Source organism: Perissodus microlepis, chromosome 23 (genome assembly GCF_051167445.1).
Source record: "Perissodus microlepis isolate ML-2025 ecotype Zambia chromosome 23, ASM5116744v1, whole genome shotgun sequence".
NCBI lineage: Eukaryota > Metazoa > Chordata > Actinopteri > Cichliformes > Cichlidae > Perissodus > Perissodus microlepis.
In genome coordinates, this window is record NC_140482.1 from 30,303,052 (window position 1) to 30,325,068 (window position 22,017).

At 42.9% G+C, this 22,017-nt stretch overlaps 1 protein-coding gene across 4 annotated transcripts in view; it reads left to right on the plus strand.

Moving 5' to 3' along the window:
* Positions 1–22,017, plus strand: part of lpp (LIM domain containing preferred translocation partner in lipoma) — a 187,391-nt gene that overhangs the window by 158,397 nt on the left and 6,977 nt on the right. For all 4 annotated transcript variants that reach the window (XM_084921774.1, XM_084921777.1, XM_084921775.1 and 1 more), the window contains 2 exons: positions 16,496–16,674; positions 20,008–20,128. In XM_084921774.1, coding sequence (XP_084777900.1) covers positions 16,496–16,674; positions 20,008–20,128 — 300 coding nt within the window. The remainder of the gene's footprint in view (positions 1–16,495; positions 16,675–20,007; positions 20,129–22,017) is intronic.

A 22,017-nucleotide genomic window follows, 5' to 3' on the forward strand; every position in this document is an offset into this window, starting at 1 on the left:
TTTCTTTTCATTCACTTGCAGGAAATGGCTCGATGTGCATTTTACCAGTAAAGTCTTGAAGCCGAGCTACATGATGTTTAAACCAGTGGCAGGCCATCTCTTAAATCATCTCTTTTCAGAGGCACTCAGTGTGATTGTAGTTGTCTTGTCTGGAAGTTCTCCAACTCTGATACATACGCTAAAGAGGAATGGGATAATTTAAGAACTTTATTTATGCATTTCATCAGCATAAATGTTCTTCTGGCACAAGATCAAAAGGATGGGGGAAATCTGAATTTCTTAATGAAAGTAATTTCTTCTTCTTTTATTCCCATCCTCAGGGTCATACGCCTCTGTGCGATTAGAGAATGAACGTGAGAGTTGAGTCTCTGAAGAGAAATGCAAAATCCCAGAGAGGAAAGAGGAAAACTTCAAGTTAGCCTCCAAGTCAGTCAGTCTAGGAATGTCTTAAGAGCAAACCAACATTAATGACACACTGAATTTATTTCTTCACACTTTCACCTGTCACATGATATTAGCAGCAGTTCTTCTCTATGCTGAAGGAGCACGTAAGCAGAGTATGGTTTCGTTTAGTGGAATGTTGTAATGGCCTAAATGCCTGATTCTCCTAAGAGGTTACCTTTTAGGAAGTCTACTGACTTACCTACTTGCCAACAGTCAGATGGGAGGACTGAAACTACTCTCATGTTTCTTCTCTAAAGGTTAAGGTGCACCCTGCTGGCATCATGGTCATTTTTGACTTTTGATTTCTTTGTTGTTGTTTTGTTTTGACAGGGTGAAATAATTGCAGAGCATACACCTTTAAAGCCTTTAAAACAAGGATCCGGTGCACAAATCTTCTCTATTTTTGTTCACATTCAAAAATAATATAGATATAGGTTAAAATGTATAACTGCACCTCCACTAATATTTGTTAAAATGTCTCTTGGCAAACTGCACCTCAACCAGATGCTTTTGGTAGCCATCAGCAAATATAACTCTGTGTGAATATTTGGTTGCTCTTCTTGGTTTCCTGGCACAGACTCGGTTTTAAAGCATAGTTTACACATTTTCAACAGGCTTGAGGTCGGGGGGTTTTGGAAGCGCTTTTTCAGAAGCTTAGGATTAGCCTTTAAAATATTTTTTTAAACCCAAAACTTAACAGTGATGTCTCTATACCCCACACCCTCACTTAAAATACATAAATACATGATCAAAATAAAAACAGCAGATCTAGAGATTTCTTTTCTGTCTTGGAAGTGCAAGTAGTCCAGCACCAGAAGCACCAAAGGTAATCAAAAAAAACGACACTTACAGTTGCTTAAAATGTGCATTCTTCCCCGAGTTCCCTTTAACTGTTTCACTTACAGTCGAGACAGCATTTGTAAAACGATACAGTCAATGCGTGATAATAAAAACACTGTAAGTCATTTAAAAACTGAAAACAATTTATTGTTATTTCTTGAATTATTTCCATATGCTGTGTGCTCTTTGTGCGAAATAGATTTTTCCATCAGCCCGTGGCAGCGTATTATATTTGATGTAGAATATCTTACAGGTATAAAAGGTGCCTGAGGAAACTTGCTGTGTGTAGAATCTGTATAATAATATGCAAAACTCTATTAATCCCTTTGCCAGGAATTGGAGGAATACATTTCGCACGCTGATTGCCATCCAACAAAGTTTTCTGCCATGTATCAGAGCAGGCGATCAGCAGCGCTCTTATCTGAGCTGGGACTTTACATATTCTGTGTAATAATACTGGCATTTGAACGGGTGAGATCAATCTCTTCCGCAGGGTGATTTGCCTCGTTCAAACTGTTTGCCTAGTTATTAGTAATTCCTTTTAGTAATGTACAGGAACTCACACAGATGTGTTATCAGCTCCTGTCTACTTCCTGATTTTACAACCTGCTATCTTTTTCTCGAGCCAGCCTCAGTCACACCACCGGCCCGTAAACTGGAGGGCAGAAATCAGCCTTTGTCCATGGCACTTCCCTTGGCTTGCCTCCACAGAGGTCTTATCACTGCCTATTTGAATGCACGGTGATGCTGATAAACTCTGCAGCCGCTCAATTAATGTGTCATTTTGCGTGGAGTGATCTGTAATCGTGTCACTGTGAAAACACTGGCATCGCCATTGTTTTGGGATTTTTTTGTTTTTCCCCTTGTCTGACGTGTCTCAGCTTGAGGTGTCCTCCCGATCACCCCATTCAGTATTTGCACACACGCATAACAGGAGGAAAGTAAGGATGTGTGCACACACGACCTGGCAAGACGTCCGTCATTGTTACTGAGAGATGCAGAAGTTTTGAGCTTTAGTGCCGTTTTCCAAGAAAGCTGTCTTGTGAAATTTTTTCCAGATGATTCAAACTGTTGCTGACTTTGTTTTCTGCAAAACTGGAACGAATTAATCACCAGAAACCAACAATGCCGGCTAACAGTGTTTCTGAGTGATTCCAAATAAATGTTGTGGTGATGTTTGTGAGTAATGATTACTGCGGTCTGTCTGTCTCGCTGATTGTTAAAGATGGCCACCATCAAACGTAGCCTCAAACGTAGCTTTATTGTTCTGTTTTGGTTGTAAGAGCATTATAGGATGCAAGGGTGGAGTGCTAAGCTATCAGCCAACAGGTGCACGTCACAGACATGAGGATTACCATTAGAATAAAGAATTTTATTCACCAAAGCTTTGTAGACAGACTGTGAGCAGAATTAATCAGACCGCCGATTGATATGCGATATATATTATTTAAAAGGTGCACCAAACGGCACAAAGAAACTGAAACACCAGCAGTGGAAGTGAAGCATAATAGAACGCTAGCAGCTACAGCCATCTGTGTGGGCCCCTGTCAAATGCACATTTATAAAAAAGATTCACCACCCATACAGATTTTATGAAAGAGAAACCAAAACAGGGCTTTTTATATAAAGCAGACTGTAAATCTGTTTATTTCTGTTGTAAAGTTGGACATATTAAGATTGGGAGTCTGTGGGGAATAACTCATTGCTGGAGCCTCGAGTGGACATTGAAGGAACTGCAGTTTTTTGTAGCTTGACGCTAGTATGTGGCATTTGTTCTTATTATTAGATAATTCCCTTTCTTGCATGTCTTCTGTCCTGTCTTGCTCCCCTCATCCTTCAGGTTTCTTCCAGTGAAAACTGAGGTTTTTTGTCCCACTGTTGCCAGGTACTTGTTCATCTGATTTTAGGTGTTATTGCTATCCAGATAAAACTGAATAAATTTCGTTGCATTGCCACGTGGAGTCTGATTTCATGCTTTTAAAGTAAAAATGATTAACAGCATTATATATTTACTCCAATTGCTCATTATTAGTTGACTTTATTAAATCAAGGCTGGTGGATTGATTCTACTCTCTGACCAGTCAGGCTTCCTGTGTCCCTTTGTCCGTATGTGTCTATGGTAAGCTAATCAGATATAGCTATGGCTATTCATCTGGACAAAAATGCAATCTTGACCTCCCAAAAACAGCAAAATATGTATTTCCTTATTATATAACCCTGCATTTCTGACGCCATTCACACTAAGTTTATACAGTGACCCCAAAACCAGAAGACCTGCTTTGTGATCTCAAGCACAAATTTCCAGATAAATCTTAATCTCGTTAATTGATGCAGTTAAATGCACATTAAAGTGAACAAGCTCTGAGGCTTGTTCTGAAGGATGCAGTCTCAGGTGCTGCAGAGCAATAACATGTAATACGTTTAGGAAGAGAGCTTCGCTGTAGATGAGAAGTGCAGGTATTTAAGAGGCCGAGAGTTTATTCAAGGTGTCAGCTCTTTTGTGGAAACACCAGCTACGGCTCATGCGTTATTATAATTACACCAGTGTATGTAGAGAGTGCAGTGCTCCTTTGTTTGTGTTTGCTGCGTTCTCTCGGGGACTGCTGTCCTTGGGGCATGTTTTGTTTTTTTTGTTTTTAATTGTTGGTTGCTGTGTCTGCCATTCCAGTGCTGGATTTGAACAAATAAAACCCTGCGTCCAATAGTCAAGAATATTCATAAGCATTATTATGTTCTTAATATTGGGCTCTTCGCTCATTAAATTGCTGCTAATGCTAACTCACTATTTCCTGCTAATGTAAGCTGCAGCAGGCACCATGGTTTTGGGATGATTGGACAAAAAATTCTTGATAACCTTTAGACGTCTTGTGGTCTGAGAGAGAACTAGGCTCGAGTCTCATGCTTTATAAAGTCACAGGTCTTTTCTGGCCAAATTAGGAGTTGACAGGAGGAGACTGTCTTTAACTGTCCACCTGCACATCCGCAAGTGAGTATACTGTAACGCCAGTCTTGAAACATGTACATACGAGTCTGAGTCTTTGGAGCGGAGAGGGGAGCGCCTTTAAAATGAGACGCAAGAAAATTTCACCATCAGGAATAAAACAATTGGTTTGTTAGGCTGACTGTAAGCAGACACACCCGCTGCTGTATGGAATCAATCTGGTAAATGATCTGCTAATAAATTGTTAAACAGCAGTTAACTGTAGAGCTCATCAAACCAACCATCTTTAAAAACTTATAGAATTATAAAGAGTCAGTGCATTTTGCTCATTTCCATCTTTTTATTCTCTGACTTTACTGAATAACTTTGTCATTCACGGATCAAAATAATCTTTATTTCCCTGACTGTGGGCCTTGACACAACGCCTCAGTTCATCTGTCTCCTACAGGCAGTTTCAGCTCCATTACGCCTTCCTTTAGCTCTGTTTTCTTGCACTTGGCTGCCACTTGTAAATTGAAGGTTTGAACAGCAGGTGGGTACTTGAGATGATCATATTAGCAATAGCTCCTCTCACTGATATCATTTAGAGTCAAGAGTAGAGGAAATACTCTCAAATGGAGTACTTAGAGTAGTCTGAAGCCTGAACCTTTAGGCTGTATGTATCTGCAGTATTTGCAACGTTAACCATGTTTAATGTGCAACAGCGTATCCATATTGTATAGGACAGAAAATAAGGGTTGGCATTTTCACAGCCTTGCATAAAGAAAGTAGATTCATTATATCTTCTAGGTGGTTAAACCCCAAACTGTTCTCAATCAGTGGGATTATAGCAGTGAGGCCTGGTGTAATCTTAGAAATGAACAGCAATTTTCTTTCTCCTTTCACTTTAGGAAGTCTGACTGTAACCATGAGAGCATATTAGTTAACGGAGCTGAGAGCAACAGGGACTCTTGACATGTCTGATAGCTCAGCTGGTCTTTGAAGAAGTTCAGCAGTGGGATTCAGTGTCACCGAGGTTAATTGCTTACACAGGTTACCATGCCTACTGTTCTTAAGTGTGCTCATATCCGCCGTGTTGCTACAGCGCTCGCTTACTTTGCTGCAGCATTACCACAGCCAAGTTTTGGGCCAGTTAATTTACTTTAAAAAGGCTTTTTAGCTGCCCTTCACTTCAGTCTCTCTGACGGTAAACAGAGCCATTCAATCTGCTTAAATGACACCAGTGAATGGAAAAGTGTTGCAGACAGGTTCCTGTTCGAGGCAGAATCGCAGCCCCACATTCCTGTTCATACTGCCACTCCCAGCGAATGTAGATCATCCAAAGAGCAGCCGGTTTAAGTGTGCTGTAATAAGACTGATGCAAGTACCACAAGGTCACATCAGGAGCAGAGCTTCGTATTGAAAGAGCAGTAATAAAGAGATAGGGATTTGCCTACATAAAAACCTTAATCTATTTTTTCCGCTTTTGACAGAAATTCAGAGACCATCAAGGTCACAGACGCCAACTTGCTTGAATGTAATTATGCTCATTATCTGGTGTTGTACTATGGCTCCGTTATTTAAAATGAATGGGCTTTGGTCTCTTTGGCTACACACTGTGAAAGATTTTCCATTCTGCCATTGTAAAGGAAGAACTTCACACGGCGCCCCTGACCTGCCAGTCACCAGGAAACGTTCGTGATTGACTGATGAGCTTTTACCCTCGGCGGCTGTTTGTCTGTCTTGGAAAGTAGTGATGTCACCCGTACTGGTCGCCGTCATTCATGCTGCCTTTATAAAAGCTTAACTGATGGACTGCTTCTTTTTTTTTTATGTCTGTTTAATTTTTAAATATGCACTTGGAAGAAAACTTAGTTTGCTGATCCATTGTGAAGGTGGAGTTTGATTGGATTATTTTGTCTTTAGTCCCATTATGTTAAGCAGCCAATGTGGTATTTTTCAGCACCAGTATTGCACATTCAATGAATATTTAATTTTGAAAAATTATATTCGATTGTGGGAAACAAGAGGGGCAAAAATCAGCGACTGACAGTCTGCTTTAGTGCAAGGCCGGAGAAGGAATCACAGCTAGAAGATGATCCTGGTATCAAAGGTATAAAGGGGACCATTTGTGTGCTATCACTTGTTTTCAACAGCCATCTATCCCACATCCTGATACGAGCCTTGAAAGTTTCCTCCAGTAAATTATCAGAAAACTGGTCAAACATCCCGGGTTCCTGTTTCTGTGCCGTTTATTCAAATATATATGATATATACCATGATATTTATACTCAGAGTGGGGTAGAGTTTAAACAAATTCTTGACTGTCACACGTGGAGCAGGTGTACATTTAATTTGGTTGCATTTTTTAACAGAGCTTAAATGATGATAATTTTATTATAAAGTTAAGAGAGATCAGAGATGCTGGAAAAAAATAATAAACAAGACTTGGTGTGATTTCATTAAATATTCTGTAATTATAGCAACAAAGAACATCAGCTGATTCTGAGGTTGTCTGGTGGGCAGAACTCGCTGATTTTTGTTTTTTTCCATGAAATCACCCAGGAATGATTTATAATTGTGAATGTGTGAATAGCAGGTGCTAATAAACAGACTGTGAGTGTGGCGGGACTAGAGATGATCTCGTGGCGACAAAAAATCAGCTGAATTTTTCAGAAGAAGAAGAACGAGCTCGAACACGCACCCATAATCAAACAATCCAGGCAGTGGAGGGAAGTTGCTGAGGATGTCGGAGAACCCAGAGGCGACAGGCACGTTGCCAGCTGTATTGGGGCTTCTGGATGTCCTCTACAGCACATCATAGAAGACTCTCCCAGCTAACAAAGGGATATCCCCATGAAGTCCCCTAAGGCTGCTGCTGTCATTGAGAAAGGCGATGTAGGAAAACAATACATCCAATCACAGGAGATCATCTCTCCTCTCATATGTGATATAAACAGAACAACACAGGAGTTTGCAGCAGAGCCTCCGTGACAGTAATATGGCTCTAATTAGAAATGACTGCACACCACCCACACACCTGTCACTTCTCCGTGATGGATATCCAGGTAGTCAGATCCAGAGGCTTTCAGCCATCGTGGTGAGTTCAGGGCCCCTCGTCGTTGTGGCGCTGAAGCTCACGGCAGGAGAGGTCGGCAGGTGTGCTCCCACCCTGCTTCGACTTTTCATGTGAAGCTGGCGAACACACGGAGGCTTTCTGCTGACTTTGTCATCAAATATTCATGGCTGTCTGCATTAGCTTGCAGAGTTCTAATTGAGTTCTGTATATTCAGACGTGATTAACTCGGTCTAATTCCTCAAAGGAGTGAGCCAATTAGATAGCACTTGCATGAATAGGATTTCACATCTTGGTGCGTCTCCAGACTTGCCAAGACAATTATGCGCGTGTGTGTAATTGTGCCGTACAGTGGGTGTGAGCCAGCTAAATTCAAGCAGGTCATTATTTCTTATTACTGACCCGCACTACAGGAAATGCAGCCGTCCTATCCATTACAAGCAGGAAAATGAAAAGCGCGCGTGTTGTTATTAGAATGCACTGTTTAGACAAGAGAGCAAATCCATGTATCGGCACCCACTAAACCTTCCTCGTGCTTTTCGTCCAAGCACCCCCACCCCGCTCCGCTCCCACCCCCCCACCCCCAAGAGGCAAGCAGGAGAGAAAAATATCCGTGACCCAGTGCTGACCCACCACAATGTCACTCTAACTCATGCTATGAGAGAACTACTGCCGGGGTCTTTGTCAGTTTCTCTCTGTAACCAGAGCAGGAGACATTGCCCAAAGTCCAGAGGGGTCACATTCTGCTGCGGAGCTGAATTTAAGGCGGAGAGGCAGATGGGCAGGCCAGCCACTTTGCCTGAGCCGGAGAGAGGGCCCCCACTGCCACCTTTTATTCTTTGAAGAAAGGCCTGAGCGAGGCATGAGCTGAGTGGTCGACCCTGTCCCTTCATGTTGGCTGTAGCTTGATGTTATCACGCAGCTAAAATAAGAAATCTGTGTGAACGAGTAAAGCCACGCAGCTGTGTGTACTAGCATGTATGAAAATTTAAATCCCATTGGACATGTGCTGTTTCATTAGTTTGCCTTGTTTTGAAGTGAAACCTGCATGGCCTGCTGGTGAGAAGGATCTAGGGGGGGCCGCTGCCGAGACCATCCAGCCGACCGGGTGTTTAAAAAGAAACAAAACAGGAAAGGAAGCTCTGGCGGGATGCCATCCCATTCCTGCACGTGCTGGTCATTTATAACCCGGTGTGAATTTATTACCCTGACAGACAGGCTGAGCAGAGCTGAGCCCTGGAGACTCTGAGGAAACGAGGCCTTTCCAGGTCAGAGACACCGAAACCTCGGCCCGCTCGTCCTGACTGACTGGCGTGCACACAGATGAGTGTCACAAACGCTCCGTCTGTGAATTATGCAGCTGATACTTTCAAGGTCACTGATCCTCTGAGTTAGCAAACCATCGCTTTCCACTGTGTGACATGCTCACTCACACCCACACACAAACAAAAAAAAAACATGCACACCTCAGTCATCTGCATCCAGGCAGCGGAGAAGATACGAGTGGGTGATTTACATAACGCGCTTAGAAATGACAGGATTCTGTAAAGGAGTCAAGTGTCGTTAATATATCTTCATACGCTCACAACTGAGGACCTAATGTTTAGAAACTACACAGATCGACGGAGTCGGGATGCCAGTCCTGCTCACTGGAAAGCAATGACGGCTTCAAAAGGGAATTTAGGTTGAATGTCGAGGGCTGAGGGTGAGAGGAGGCAGGGGTGCTGATCAATTGTTAACCTTCTCAGGATGAGGCATAGAGATGATCACAGTCACTGAACTCAAACAGCTGAAGGGAAACTTAATTTTAAACACAGACCTTTCCATCTCCGTGGCCTGAGCAGACCGCATGTCAGGAGAGGGTGATGCTCCCACAGTCCCTCTGCAAAAACGTGGATTTAAATGAGATCCCAGGCTCCCTCAACAACAGATTTCTGGCCTTTTCTCCAAGCCGACCCCTCCATGATTTGTTTTAAGAATATAAAAACACCTCTCGTATAAAACTCCACTCCCTTTGCTTTATGAAGTCACCCAGCGTAGCTCTAAAAACCTCGCCGTTACTGCTCATTTAACGCTCTTGCTTCCTTTTTGGTGATGAACAGAAACTTAGCAGGATCAGTATCTGCGAACGCTAACACGGGGACGGGTTTGCCAAATCTCCAGTTTAAATATTCATTAAGAGAAGCTGATGCCAAGTCAGCTGTGCGGTAACTGCTTCTTCCTCGAGAAACTACTTCAAATAACAGCGTGCATACACAGATACCCACTACTGAGAGCTTTTTCAGCGTTGACCTTGGCAGTTGTAGTATGTGGAGTTGTAAGCAACCGCTGCGCTTAAGAGGAACTATTTGTTAATAAATGGATGTAAGGCGTCATCTCTTTTTCTCAGTCAGTTGTTTGATCTTGGAAAGAACATTGTGGATTTCTGATTTTCTCAGAGCAAAGCTCACAAACCAAAAGGTGTTGAGTTAGTCATGATAAAATTTCTTTTACGTTTCAGGGGTTTTTTGCCTAAAAATGACAAAAGTAGGGAGTCGATTTCACAAATACTTCCCCTCTTTTCCCTTATTTTGAACCGACTAATAAAACTCTGGACTCTAATAGCACATTTTAACTGGCTTACAATTTAGATTTTACTCTCCTCATCGCACACATACCAGAGATGTCGTGGGATCTTCAGCTGCTATCTAGAGCTGCTTGGGGTTTGGTGCCTTTGCAGAGGACACTTGAGCATGTGGAGGAATCAGAAATCAAACTACCAGCATTGCAATTAGTGGACATCCTGCTGTACCATCTGAGCCTCGGATGCCTTTGCTGTCAGTGGAGGGAAGCCGAGTGCACTGGCTTCCTGAACCAATGAGGATTGCAGGTCACTGCACTCTGCCAAGAAGCTAATAAGCTGCTGGCTCTAGCTTCATGTGTTGAGGACCCTGGGAAAACCGCAGGGCTGTGAGGTGATTCTGACTGAGACACACACTTTGGATAATATCATAAAAAATTTGCAGCTGTACAACTCTGATTTTTTTCTATATACCAAATCCCCCAGTATCACTTGTTATATCATCAGAATCAAATCAATTTACCTATTTATTTTTTTTTACTTCATTTTCTTAATTTATCAGTGTGTCTATTTGTGTCTACTGTCCTTTAAAAACATGGTTGAAGGAGATGAATCAGCAGGTCGTCAGCTTGCCCCAAACACGAACCCGGGTTCCCGGTCGCGAGATCCTTGTCTGTCAGATAAGCCAAACCAGATTTTTTTTCTTAGATTCCACGTTTGCTTCCTCCTGCACATTTGCATTATCGTTTTCCTGCTTTTGTCCCACCCACATCCCAACCTTGCACGAGGCTTTTGTAGCGTCAGGAAAAAAATTAGGGAATATAAAAATTTTATGGTCGGAAGATTCAGTCTAATCCTTTTTGAAGGTGCCCTGTTAGCAGCTTGTAGCTGTCTGTGTTCTAACAGTTGTTTTGGGAAATGTTTTTGGGACTGCAGGGATTTTTTGTTGGTTTGTTGGTTTGTAGGAAAAAACCAAAAGAGACCAGTGGGAAGAGTTATCAGCACCATATCAAGTTTATTTAATACATCTGTGGTGTGAAGAGCAATGTTCCCTCTAATTTTTCATGTGTCTGAGCGAACACTCAAACTCCCTGAGCGGTCCCTTGGACCACTGTGAGCAACATGAGACGTGTGCACTGTGGTCGCACCAGCATCGAATCCATCCAAGTTACATGGTTTATTAAAATAATCAAATTACAGCATTTACATTTATGTTAGACTACTTTTAATTAACTGCTTTAGCCCACTTACAATGGAAAAAAAAAAAAATCTTGTTTATGACCTGTGTAGTATGTTAACACTATTGGAAGTAAAAATAACTTGAACTCCAATTTTGAAAACACAACTTTCTTTTTCTTTCTTTCTTTCCTTTTTTTTGGTTTTATAAAGCTCTGACTTGTATTATGAGTATGAGTCTGTGGTCTGGGAGAGAGTCCTGTAACTCTGTCTGCAAAATACAGTAAATAATGACCAATGTTGGGCAATTAATTATATAGTTACTTCTTCAAAAAAGTAACTGAGTTATGCAAACAACAAAGTTTTTTGCAGCTGTTTACCTAAAAATGCAGCCAAGGCGTTTTTTTAAATAAACATTTCAAACTATTTACAGAACAATCAGCTGTTCTGCATCAAATTTGATGCCACACTCCAAAACATAATTTCTGTCCACTATGAGATAAAGGAGAAACAACAGCCTGATACCTGCAGGCCTGACAACAGGAGATGTATCACTCCTGTAACACCTGTAACATTCAGCAGTCGCCTCATTGTTCTGACACACACAACAAAACTACTGACTACACTACACACTAACTACACAAGATTTGCGCTAAAAGTCTCAAATCTCTCACATCTCAAAGCACCGCTGTCACTCCTAAAACTTTCCCCCGTTTCTTAACAACTAGATGCCACGTTGCCATATCAGTTTTTGATTGGTCGCCATGGTACATTTTTCGACCAATAGGAAGGGGTTTTGCTCACATGCGGAGTGTTTCGAGCGTTTTCCTTATAAAACGCCGTCTTTACTGTTTCTCCCCGCAGTAAATATAAACAACGATAGTATTCAGAAAGAAAACCAAACATTGCATATATTTTTTATCGTAACTCTGGTTTTACGTGGCCTATCAACACAATTTAAAAACTGGTATAAAGTCCACACTTTTTCCGTCAATTGTTTCGTCTGTCCTGCTCACATCTCCAATGGTTGTGCACGTTGTCATTAACGTGGCTTCACTCCACATCAGCCACTCCGCTTTGCTAGCTAAAACACCGGTATCAGCACATACGGACGCTGTCATAGCCTGTCAACGTCGTTAATTAGCTGCGTATATACGAATGTGAATCGCATCATTGGCTGGACTATGGGATAAGGTGGCATCGTTCTAATCCCATACGGGAGCAGCCAGTCACTTACTGACTAACACTGCCAAACAGAATTGTTAAAGTATTCATTTGAATTTCAATTCAGGTTAGATTTTTTTTCTGTGCGCAACGCAGATTTTCTGTGCGCAGAGACCGTGCCAGCAGTGCGCAATTGCACACGTGCACAGCTTAGAAGGAACATTGGTGAAGAGTAAGTGAAGCGTTGTGTTTTACCACAGAGTTGAGTCTGTAATGCACCCATGGTGCTCAGCTGTCAGTCTTTGAGTTTGTTCTCCATCCCAAAGTGTCAAATACTGGCACGCTGTCAAAGCTGGTATCATCTCACAGATACACATCAGGTGTCCTTTGATACTTGTGCTGTGACACAGTCGGCTGTGGCAGTGGTGACACAGGTCTCTCACTTCTAAATCACCATATGTGGAAGCTCAGAGAGGTCCCTTTAGATGCACTGGTTAAGTGTCACTTTTCAGCATGCAGGGTTAATGTTGTGAACAGTTGTAGTTGGACCAAAACAAGCATCTATTACAAAGCCTAGCATAAACTTGGAAAGCCAACGAAAGAAAACTTCCAACCTCACCCCTTCAACTTCATTTTGAAGTTGGAGGGGTCTCTTGGCTCCTTTTGCTCATGTGTGAAAGAACTGAAGTCAAAGGTAACTTGGTGCATATCTAGGATGATGTCAGCACCTAGCAAAACTGCAGTATTTAACATGAGATTTAACAGCATTGCAGTCCGTGCAGTCTAAATTAACATCATTTCCCCAAACCTCTGCCTCTGTTCTTGTGGTTTGCAGTGTTATGTTAGGCTGAATTGTGTTGGGAAATTTCCTTTTTTTTTAACATTCTTATTTTTTTTCCATTCTACTTGACACAGGAGAAAATTCTTGTATACGTAAGTAACTGTTTCTAACAAAAGGCTTTCTTCTTTTCCCGCTTGATTGACTCATCTTAAGCAATAAAAGGGAGAGAAGCTGCTTGTCAAGGTTCATTAAATCAGTGGACACCTAACTCCCTCGGGAGTTAGTAGGGTCAGTGATTTGACTCATAGTTCAACAACAAGTCATTAACTTTCATTCAGTCCATGAAGAGCGCTCAGATGCATGTTTCCTACAAGCTCTTGTTAGGTATCAGAGAGCTACCTTCAACCGAGTGCAGCGATGTCACACGGCGTGGCCGGGCGCCGACCGGCACATTCTGTGACACACATGCACACGGAATCAGATCATCTGTAAATTTGGCCCGCTCTGAGTTCAGCGTGCCAGGTCATAAATGGCGTGTAGCCTCACTGATCTCCAGCCTACCTCCTGTCAGCCCAAGTTGCGAAAGAGAGAGAAAAGAGAGGTGTAAAAATCTGTGTTGCTACGGTTGCAGAGACGATGAACAGCTTCAGCTCAACAGTATGCCACATCACATTTCCAGCTGTTTAGCGTTTCATGTGCAAACACAGAAAACACGTCTTTGTTCCCGCATTCTTTTACCTTTAGCTGCTCTTTGCACTGAAACACAGAGACACATTAGTGTTCGCTGGATTCTGAGGAGAGAAGAGGCATGGAAGTTTTCAAGTCTCTGCCAGACAAGCGAACTCCCTCGCTTACATTACAGAAATTAAATGGGGTTTTTTAGCTTTTTTATTTTCTCGTCAGTATTTTTACAAGTGCGGGCTAATTGATTAATTATCATCAAACCCTCCAGTATTTCTGAAAACTGAGCTGATTGTCACTTGATCCAGTAAAGCTGCAAATTACAAGTGGACTTGAAGCGGAAATTAGTGAAACATTTTCACTAGACAAAAGACTTAATATTAGAGTCCCAGACTTCATTGTGTGTATTTTTTTCTGGTCTGAGCATCTCTTTCTGTCGCCCGACTCTCATGTTCAGAGCGGATCACATAGGACCGCTTGACTCCGTTACGTGCTTTGTTCGCCATCGCAGTTCTCATCCTAACAGACAGCTGTGTCGAACGCCGTTTTGTTAGGCCGTTCCCAAACGGTGAGAAGCTGAGCCGGACTGTGCGAGCTCTCATTTGGTGTTGCCGGAGCACTTTACAGCAAAAGAAAAATGGCTTAAAATGAAAGAAAAAGGGGGGTCGCGATTGACTTTAACACCCTCTACTCAACCCTCGGTTCAGCAAGAGGCTGTCTGACCTAAATTTACTTTACCTCATCTGCCTAGACATTTGTTTAGCCTTCTGGGCAAACACTTAGAGAAATGTTTGAGGGAGAGAGGAGGAAAAAAAAGAATACATATGCTTGAATACATCACATTTAGTCAAGGGAAAAGTAAAACCCGGACATCTGCAGACATATACAGCCCTCTAGTGGCAAACTACAAGGGACCTGAATGTCTGACAGGGAGGGCATGAAGTGATTTATGCAGAATTTCCTAAACCATCTGTGGAAGTTGTGCCCAACCGCAGACCATGAACATTCTCTGTGTTGACATCAGACCCGGGTTTGTGTAACAGACCTTAATAAACGTTACCTAATCCCAAATAACAGGAGTCACGAGTGAATGGGAAAAACAACAGCGGCTGAGCAGAATAAATGAATTGAGGTCATAGAATCTTACCATCAGAGAGAAAGAGAGAAATTTTGTCTTTTGAGTACTGTACTCATTACAATGGCCCGGAGGAACTGTGTGCTGTGAAATCATATGCTCTAGTTAAGCTAAACAAGGGCAAGGTATTCCCACATGAAGGGCAGATGAGAATAAGTAAGTAGAAATGCAGGCAGATGAGTAAGAGTTGAAGATGGTTTAGTGCTGTTTGGCCCTGGTATCTCACTCAGATTCTCAGGTTGCAAATATATTCTCCCCTCTCTCTCGATCTCTACCTCTACCTCTCTCTGTCTGTGTGCGTGTGCGAGGCAAACCTCAAGGGCTCAGTGCAGCGAGCTCATTAAAGGCTTTATTCCACTTCCAGGATCGAGCGGGACTGCAATATGGACATTGTTTATACACAAACGTTGCCCTGGGAATAATGTTTATTTCTATTACCATCTTGGAGGGGTGTGGGTGTGGGGAGTGGGGGTGCTGAGCATGTCTGCACTCATTGCTTTTCATGAAATAATGCCTCTCCAGGAGTGCCTTGAAGAAACGGCCATTTTTCAAACCACATTTCTCCAGCCTGCAGTCAAGCGTCAGCTGCCCTCCTCTCTTGCCCTCCGGTGGCACGCGATCGTGTTACGAGAGCCGTGTCAGGAGCAGTTTAACCGTGCACGTGAACCAATGAGCCTCATTCTGTAAAAGGCTTCTTCATTCATTTGCATACAGACTGAACGTCGGTGCATGTGCTGCACAGCCGTACGGACGGAGGGGGGGGGGGGTTTCGAGTTTACCTCGGCCGAGCGGTCACAGAAGTGTCATTTTAAGTGGCAGAGCCCGGCGGGGCGACTGGGAGGCAGCCGATGACGCAGCGCAGTGTTGCTACACACCCCGAGCTGTGTTTGGAAACACTGAGGCAGCTTGCTACTACAGTGGGAGCCAATGGGAACAGCTGAACCGTGCACTCTTTAGCCCAGCCAAGCGCAAAACAGGGGGGAGGAGGAGGGGGAGGCGGCGAACAGAGAGACAACAGAGATCCAGGAAATGCCTGAGCGAGGAGCAGCGACGGCGGGGCCCATCAAGTCGCACGCAGCCGCATCAGGCCGCACATTGATCACTCTCACATGATATATCCATCCCCCTGTAATTGCATTGCTGTTTAGAGAGGCAGTCGTTATTTATGAAATATTGAAATAACAAATGGTGTCTCCCGGCAGATATTAAGAAGAGAGATGCCACAGATAAGTCAGAGGCAGGCAGCGGCCACGTCTCCCCGCGGGCCGCTTGCCCAGTCGCCTGGCTGCAGAAACCCTGCAGTCATCACAAAGTGGAAATATTTACTGCTCACACTCTTGCATACGGGAGGATGGAGTGTGGGTGAGGGCAGCTGAAAAATGACTGTGTTTGTGTTTCGAGAGGAGTGCTAATCAGATTCCTTCAGCTTCGGAGGCATTTGAGGACAGCCGAGCTAAAGGTCCCTAGTGTGGATTTATAAGTTGCACAAGCACAAATGGGCACAGAGCCACCAGAAGTGCAACACTGGCGACAGGAAGTTTCTAATCACAGCCTACAAAAACTGGGAGAAAATGCAGGGTTTTCACATTTTCCATGCTGGCGAAATTTTGTAGCCAACTTGTTAACAAGGCCCACTGTAAATGAATCATCTAAATCACTTCGGTCATCATCAGGTTTGTTGTGTAACCGTGTGGGTGTCTGTGTGTTTGTGTCTACAGAACACCCTTGAGACCTGCACCATCTGCAGTAAGCCCATCATGGAGCGCATCCTGCGAGCTACTGGGAAAGCCTACCACCCTCACTGCTTCACCTGCGTGGTGTGTCACCGCAGCCTGGACGGCATCCCTTTCACTGTGGACGCTTCCAACCACATCCACTGCATCGAGGATTTCCACAAGTATGTAAACAAGTCCCTTTTAGATTTGAAGCGTCACTCATCGCTATATTTGACGTGTACACACGAGGGAAGTTTGCTTTCACTTGTCATACTGTAACGCAGATAAGAGGTCGCACAAAGCTGGTTATAAGTTAACCCAGGGTTTCTCCTGTATGTGGCGTTAGCAGCAGCTGACCAATTACAATTATTCATAAGTGTAATGGGAGCAGAGTGGCTGATATTACAAGGGAAGATGAATGGGAAACGTATTAAGAGGTTAAGCATATAATACAGACTGAAAGCAGCACAGCTGCTGCAGACAAAGCAGCAGACTGTGAGTGTGTGTGAAAGGAAAAACGCTGTAGAATAATATAGCATTAAACGCGTGTGCTTTAATCGCTTTGGTCAGGACAACTTTAAAAGATCTGCTATATTAATAAAGTCTGAGTTGTTGTTGTTAGCCAGCAAGGCTAAATGCAGTGTCTACAGCGGATGTATGAATATCATTCGGACACAATAGAATCTGATGGATTATACTTGAGTATGTCATTAAATGAATGTTTTTTATATTTGTTCCTTCAGCTACGGCCTCCATGGTGTTGGAAACCGTTTGCAGCCAACAGAGACTAAAGCTCCATCTAAGAATCTATATTTCTCACTGATCCTCATCCAGTAATTTTGTGCGTGTTGACCTTTAATCTGGAACATAACCTGCTCCGGTTCACAGCATACAGTAGGTTACCATGGTGATTATACCTCTGAAAGAAGTGAACCACCTTCATAGTACAGGAAAGCCAGGATTAACCTTAAAGGTACCCGGATTAGACAATAGCTTCTGGACAGAAACATGAATCCACTGCAAATGTGCCGTAAACCTTCGTTCCCTCTAACGGCCAACAGGGGGTAACTCTTCTGGATGTAAAACAAAGTACGACTGTATAGATGATTGTGAGAAAATGACACTTCGTCTCGCTTGATTTTTACCTCGGTGAACTTTTTTCCTAATTTTCCAAGTTTAATGTCTTCTTTAAAAAATATATATTTTTGTAAGTTACTTTCCTATTCTGAGTAAAAATATATTAGCGCTCTGTGTATTTTAGGACCTGGCTATTTTATGCTCATTGATAATGCGGTGCCCTTTGCTACTCGGACACTTTCACCCACTATCCTACATTTACCAATGGGTGATGTAATCCTGGCTACATCCGTCTGCTGTACATGTACGTCAGGAGCTGGTACCAGGTTATCGTGGCCAAAAAGGAAACTTAAATGTTTAATGCCAGGGGATGTAATAATCTGTGTCAGGTCAGCACTGACCTTTTGTACAGTCACGGTACAATTCTTGCTTAAGAGGAGGAGTCATGGATGAGAAGCACTTGTGCTATTTACGGAAGCCAAGCGAGGGGCAGCCAATCAGACGAAAGTGGGCATCTAGCGAGCGGGACTTAAGAGACAAGAACTTAAAAATGTGTTGTTGGGTGTTTTGTTTTTTTGTTTTTTTAACATACGATGCACTGAGGGCTCCATCAGCATTTAACAAACAGAATCAATGTAGAAATGGATACTGATGTTGCTCTCTACCTGCTTGGTGTCTAAATTCCTCCCGTAAAGATTTCATGAAGTGATAATATATCAGTGTTGTGTTAACAGCTTGTTTAGCAACATAAAACACAAGACATGCTGTTTTAAAATCCTTTACTAACTTTTGTAAATTCATGCATTTTTAAAGCTCCTCGTCAGAACGTTAGGGCTTCCTTTTTGGGAAACATTGCAAACAGTTTCACAAATCTAGTGAACTGGATATGTAGACATGAATTTAGTAGTACATTCCTGTCATTGCGTCACCCTCCACTCATTGCATAACTGCTAGCTTCCCAGAAATGTTCCTTCTTTACTCGGTGACCAGAAGGGAAACAGAAGTAAAACGCTGGCTCTTGGCGTGAGTGCGCAGCTCTCGGTTTGGGAAGCTCAACGCAAGGCCCGTGTTTAATTTCACGTGACAAGCGTGGCCCTTTGTGTCGAGGAATAGCCACGACGAGAATCTTTCTTTTTCTTTTCTTTTTTGGCCCGTGGTTCCCCAAAGCCACCTAACCTCTTTACTTCCCGATTCACAGACAATGGATGCACGTGTAGAACAGAAGAACTTTCGGTCATGTGACAGGACCTAGAATCTCACTGCACTTTTCATATCCTCATCAGTCCTATTGTTAGACAGACCTTCTACTGCTAAAGGCATTTCCAGAGTTGCAAGTTCAAAGGTTTGTTCTGTAAAACTCACTGAGAGTGTCCGATAAGATTTCTCAGAATGCCCCCTCTATATTTAGTAAATGTAGTTTTCTAGATTTCGTCTACTCTTCATGTTTGAGTGATGAAATAGTTAATCTTCGAGTGACTTCAAATGTGGCAACATTTACGGGCATCAGCCCTAGTGTATATTTTTATGTTAACAGTTAAACCTTTCATAGTTTTTACAGAAATTGCGCCATCGGTATGATAAGTATGATAATGAAAGCTGTGTTTGGATTATAAATCTCAAAATATCTCAAAATATTTGAGTGTTGCTGCACAAAATATTTGAAATATGACACACCCACAAACCAGATGAGTTGAGATTTGGTTTGAAACAGAAGGATGGATGTAATAAAGGATGAAGTTTATCTAAATAAATAGAACTTTACAGTATTTTTTATTTCAGTTTTGTATTAAAATGGTTGAAACCCACAGTTAATGTCATGAGAACGTTTTAGAATATCTTCCGTAAATATTGAAACGGGTTCAACAGTCTACGTGAAGAGCACTACAAAGATCACAACGATCGCAATGATTTAGCCTTTTGGTCGCTTTTTCCTCATTTCTTTGCCTCCCTAAACCGTGACTCGCACATGGAAGCACAAGGCCTGATGGCTGCACCGAAAGCCTGTAAACATTTACCGATGTGCCCAGCTGTCAGATGATAATCACGGGTTCTTAGATTGAGGGGCTGCACAACGTGAAGTTTGGCGAATACTGGGAGAGCCGACGGTCAAGAAATCATTCATTTATTTATTAAATCAAGAAAAATGTCAAAGCTTTTCTTAGTTTTAGCCTCTCAGAATGATTTGCTGCTTTTTCTCTGGGATTTCGTGTCACACAAAAGCAATTTAAACTTGAGTTTAGAGATGTCCTTGTTGTACACGTACAGACAGAATGATTAATAGATTAATTCGCTAATGAAAAGAGCCATTAGTTGCACCTCTGCTTGAACCGTGCAGTGAAACTCTGTAAGCTTTGTGCTAATGGCAAACAGTCAGTAAAGGTCACAGTGTTGCAGATTGTTCTGAGCTTATTTCTGTTGTTCTTGGTTGTTTTTCACAGGAAGTTTGCTCCTCGCTGCTGTGTGTGCTCTGAGCCTATAATGCCGGCACCGGGCCAGGAGGAGACCGTTCGTATTGTGGCCCTGGACCGTGACTTCCATGTGCAGTGCTACCGCTGTGAGGTACGAGCTCTGTGTGTTTACCAATCCCCGTGTGTGTGTGTGTGTGTGTGTGTGTGTCTGTCCTCTATAATTAGCAGTGATGGTTCTGAATAATGTTGCGCGGCTCCAGGTGACAGTCATTACTGCATAAAGGTATAAGGCATAACGTACACACCGATCCCCCGAGTCACCTTTTCAGCGAGACGAGTGAATCATCCTTCTCTTACCTGCCTCGAAATAGCTTCCCGTCTCTCCTCTGCAAAGTTCACGGACTTACATAGAAACCAATCTGTCAGGCGCCGCTCGCCTGCTTGATAAGCGGCGCTGAGACGTTACGTGCCCGGCTAAAAGAGAAGTAACGTGTCACATTGTCAAAGAGCTGCACCAGCGTGAGCACATAGAGCGTTTGCCAGACATAAAGGTCAAAGCAAAGCAGAGCAGATTAGTTCAGCTGAAGGGGCTCAACAAGAGAAGAATTTTGTCACCAGGGAGCAATGAGTAGATGGAGTTCTGAGTGTGTGTGTCTGTGTGTGTGTGTCGGGGAGAGAAAGGAAGGTTGAGTGTAAGCCAGTGTCACAGACAATGGAAAAATAATGCCATAGCATTGTGTGTATGTGTACATTCTGTTTGTTTCTTGGCATGTAAAGAGCGCACACCTCACCACATCTTACCGCAACACACAGAAACCAGCTGAAGGCTGCAGTCAGACAACAGAGCTGCACTCTAACAGAGCAACATTTGGCATCCCCGGGTTCACGCCGCACGCTTACGGCCCGACTTGGATCGTAGGGAGTCCCTTTTGCATGTCGTGCACGGAATTTGAATGTTTATTCCCACAGAGCATTTAGCATACTTCACAACACCCTGACACAAAAGCTTGCATGTTGTCCTCCTCGACAGTTTAGTTCTGTGAGCTCAACCAATAGGAGGGCCGTTGCTCAGCTCTGTACACCTGTAAACACGAGCGGAACAGAAGAGGAGTGAAGCTGGTGGTGCAACTCAGGACGAGCTGTGAAATGGCGCTGACAGATCGGTATCGCACACGCTGCTCCAGTTGCCATCGTCAGTTTACATTCTTTTCCTGGATGTCGGCGGTGCCTTCTGCTCAGTGACATCACGCGCATCGTGAAAGAGGTCAAGCGTGAATGACCGAGAAGCAATGTGTAGTTTGTCATGTCTCCAAGTCACAAAAAGGCACAGTTTCACGACTTTATGATTGCCTGATGTGACACAGGGACACACATCATCTGAGCCTGACAACACTGTGTGATAACCGCTGTAACAGAATGTAAAACGATGGTTAATTAAACCGAATAACTGAAAATGAATAGCAAAAATGAGATAATATTGTTATGTACTGATTTTTAGCTATGATATAACTTGTGTTTCAATCATAAATGCGTGCCATAAAAATTAGTTGATAATTAGACGTGTTATGTATTCCTTTTTTTAACTAGAGCATCATTTTTACAGCACGCAGATAATGTTCACAGATGAAAAAAGAACTATAGATTAAAACTGAATAACAATAATTGTACCAATTATTAAGAGTGGTGTTACCTAATGTTGTAGCATAACAGAAATCTTCAACAGGCGATTTTCAAGTAAGCCTCACAGAGCAGAGCGAGCGGTAAGAACACAAACACAGTCATCTCTCAGGTATTTGTGAGCTTCATGATTAAGAGTGCGTCTGCTCCCAGACTGGATCAATCAGAGCGGAGCTCAGCAGTAACTCTGTGTTACTTTGCTTTGAAAAGGGCCAAACAAGAGCTAAGGCATATTGAAAAAGAACACGCGGAGTCTACAAAATCTCCAAGAATTAACAAGATGTGATACATGAATCAGCCAAGTGCTTCAAAAAGGAAACGATAATCAAAGAATCAACCACAAAAGTCTCTGTCAGGCTGCGC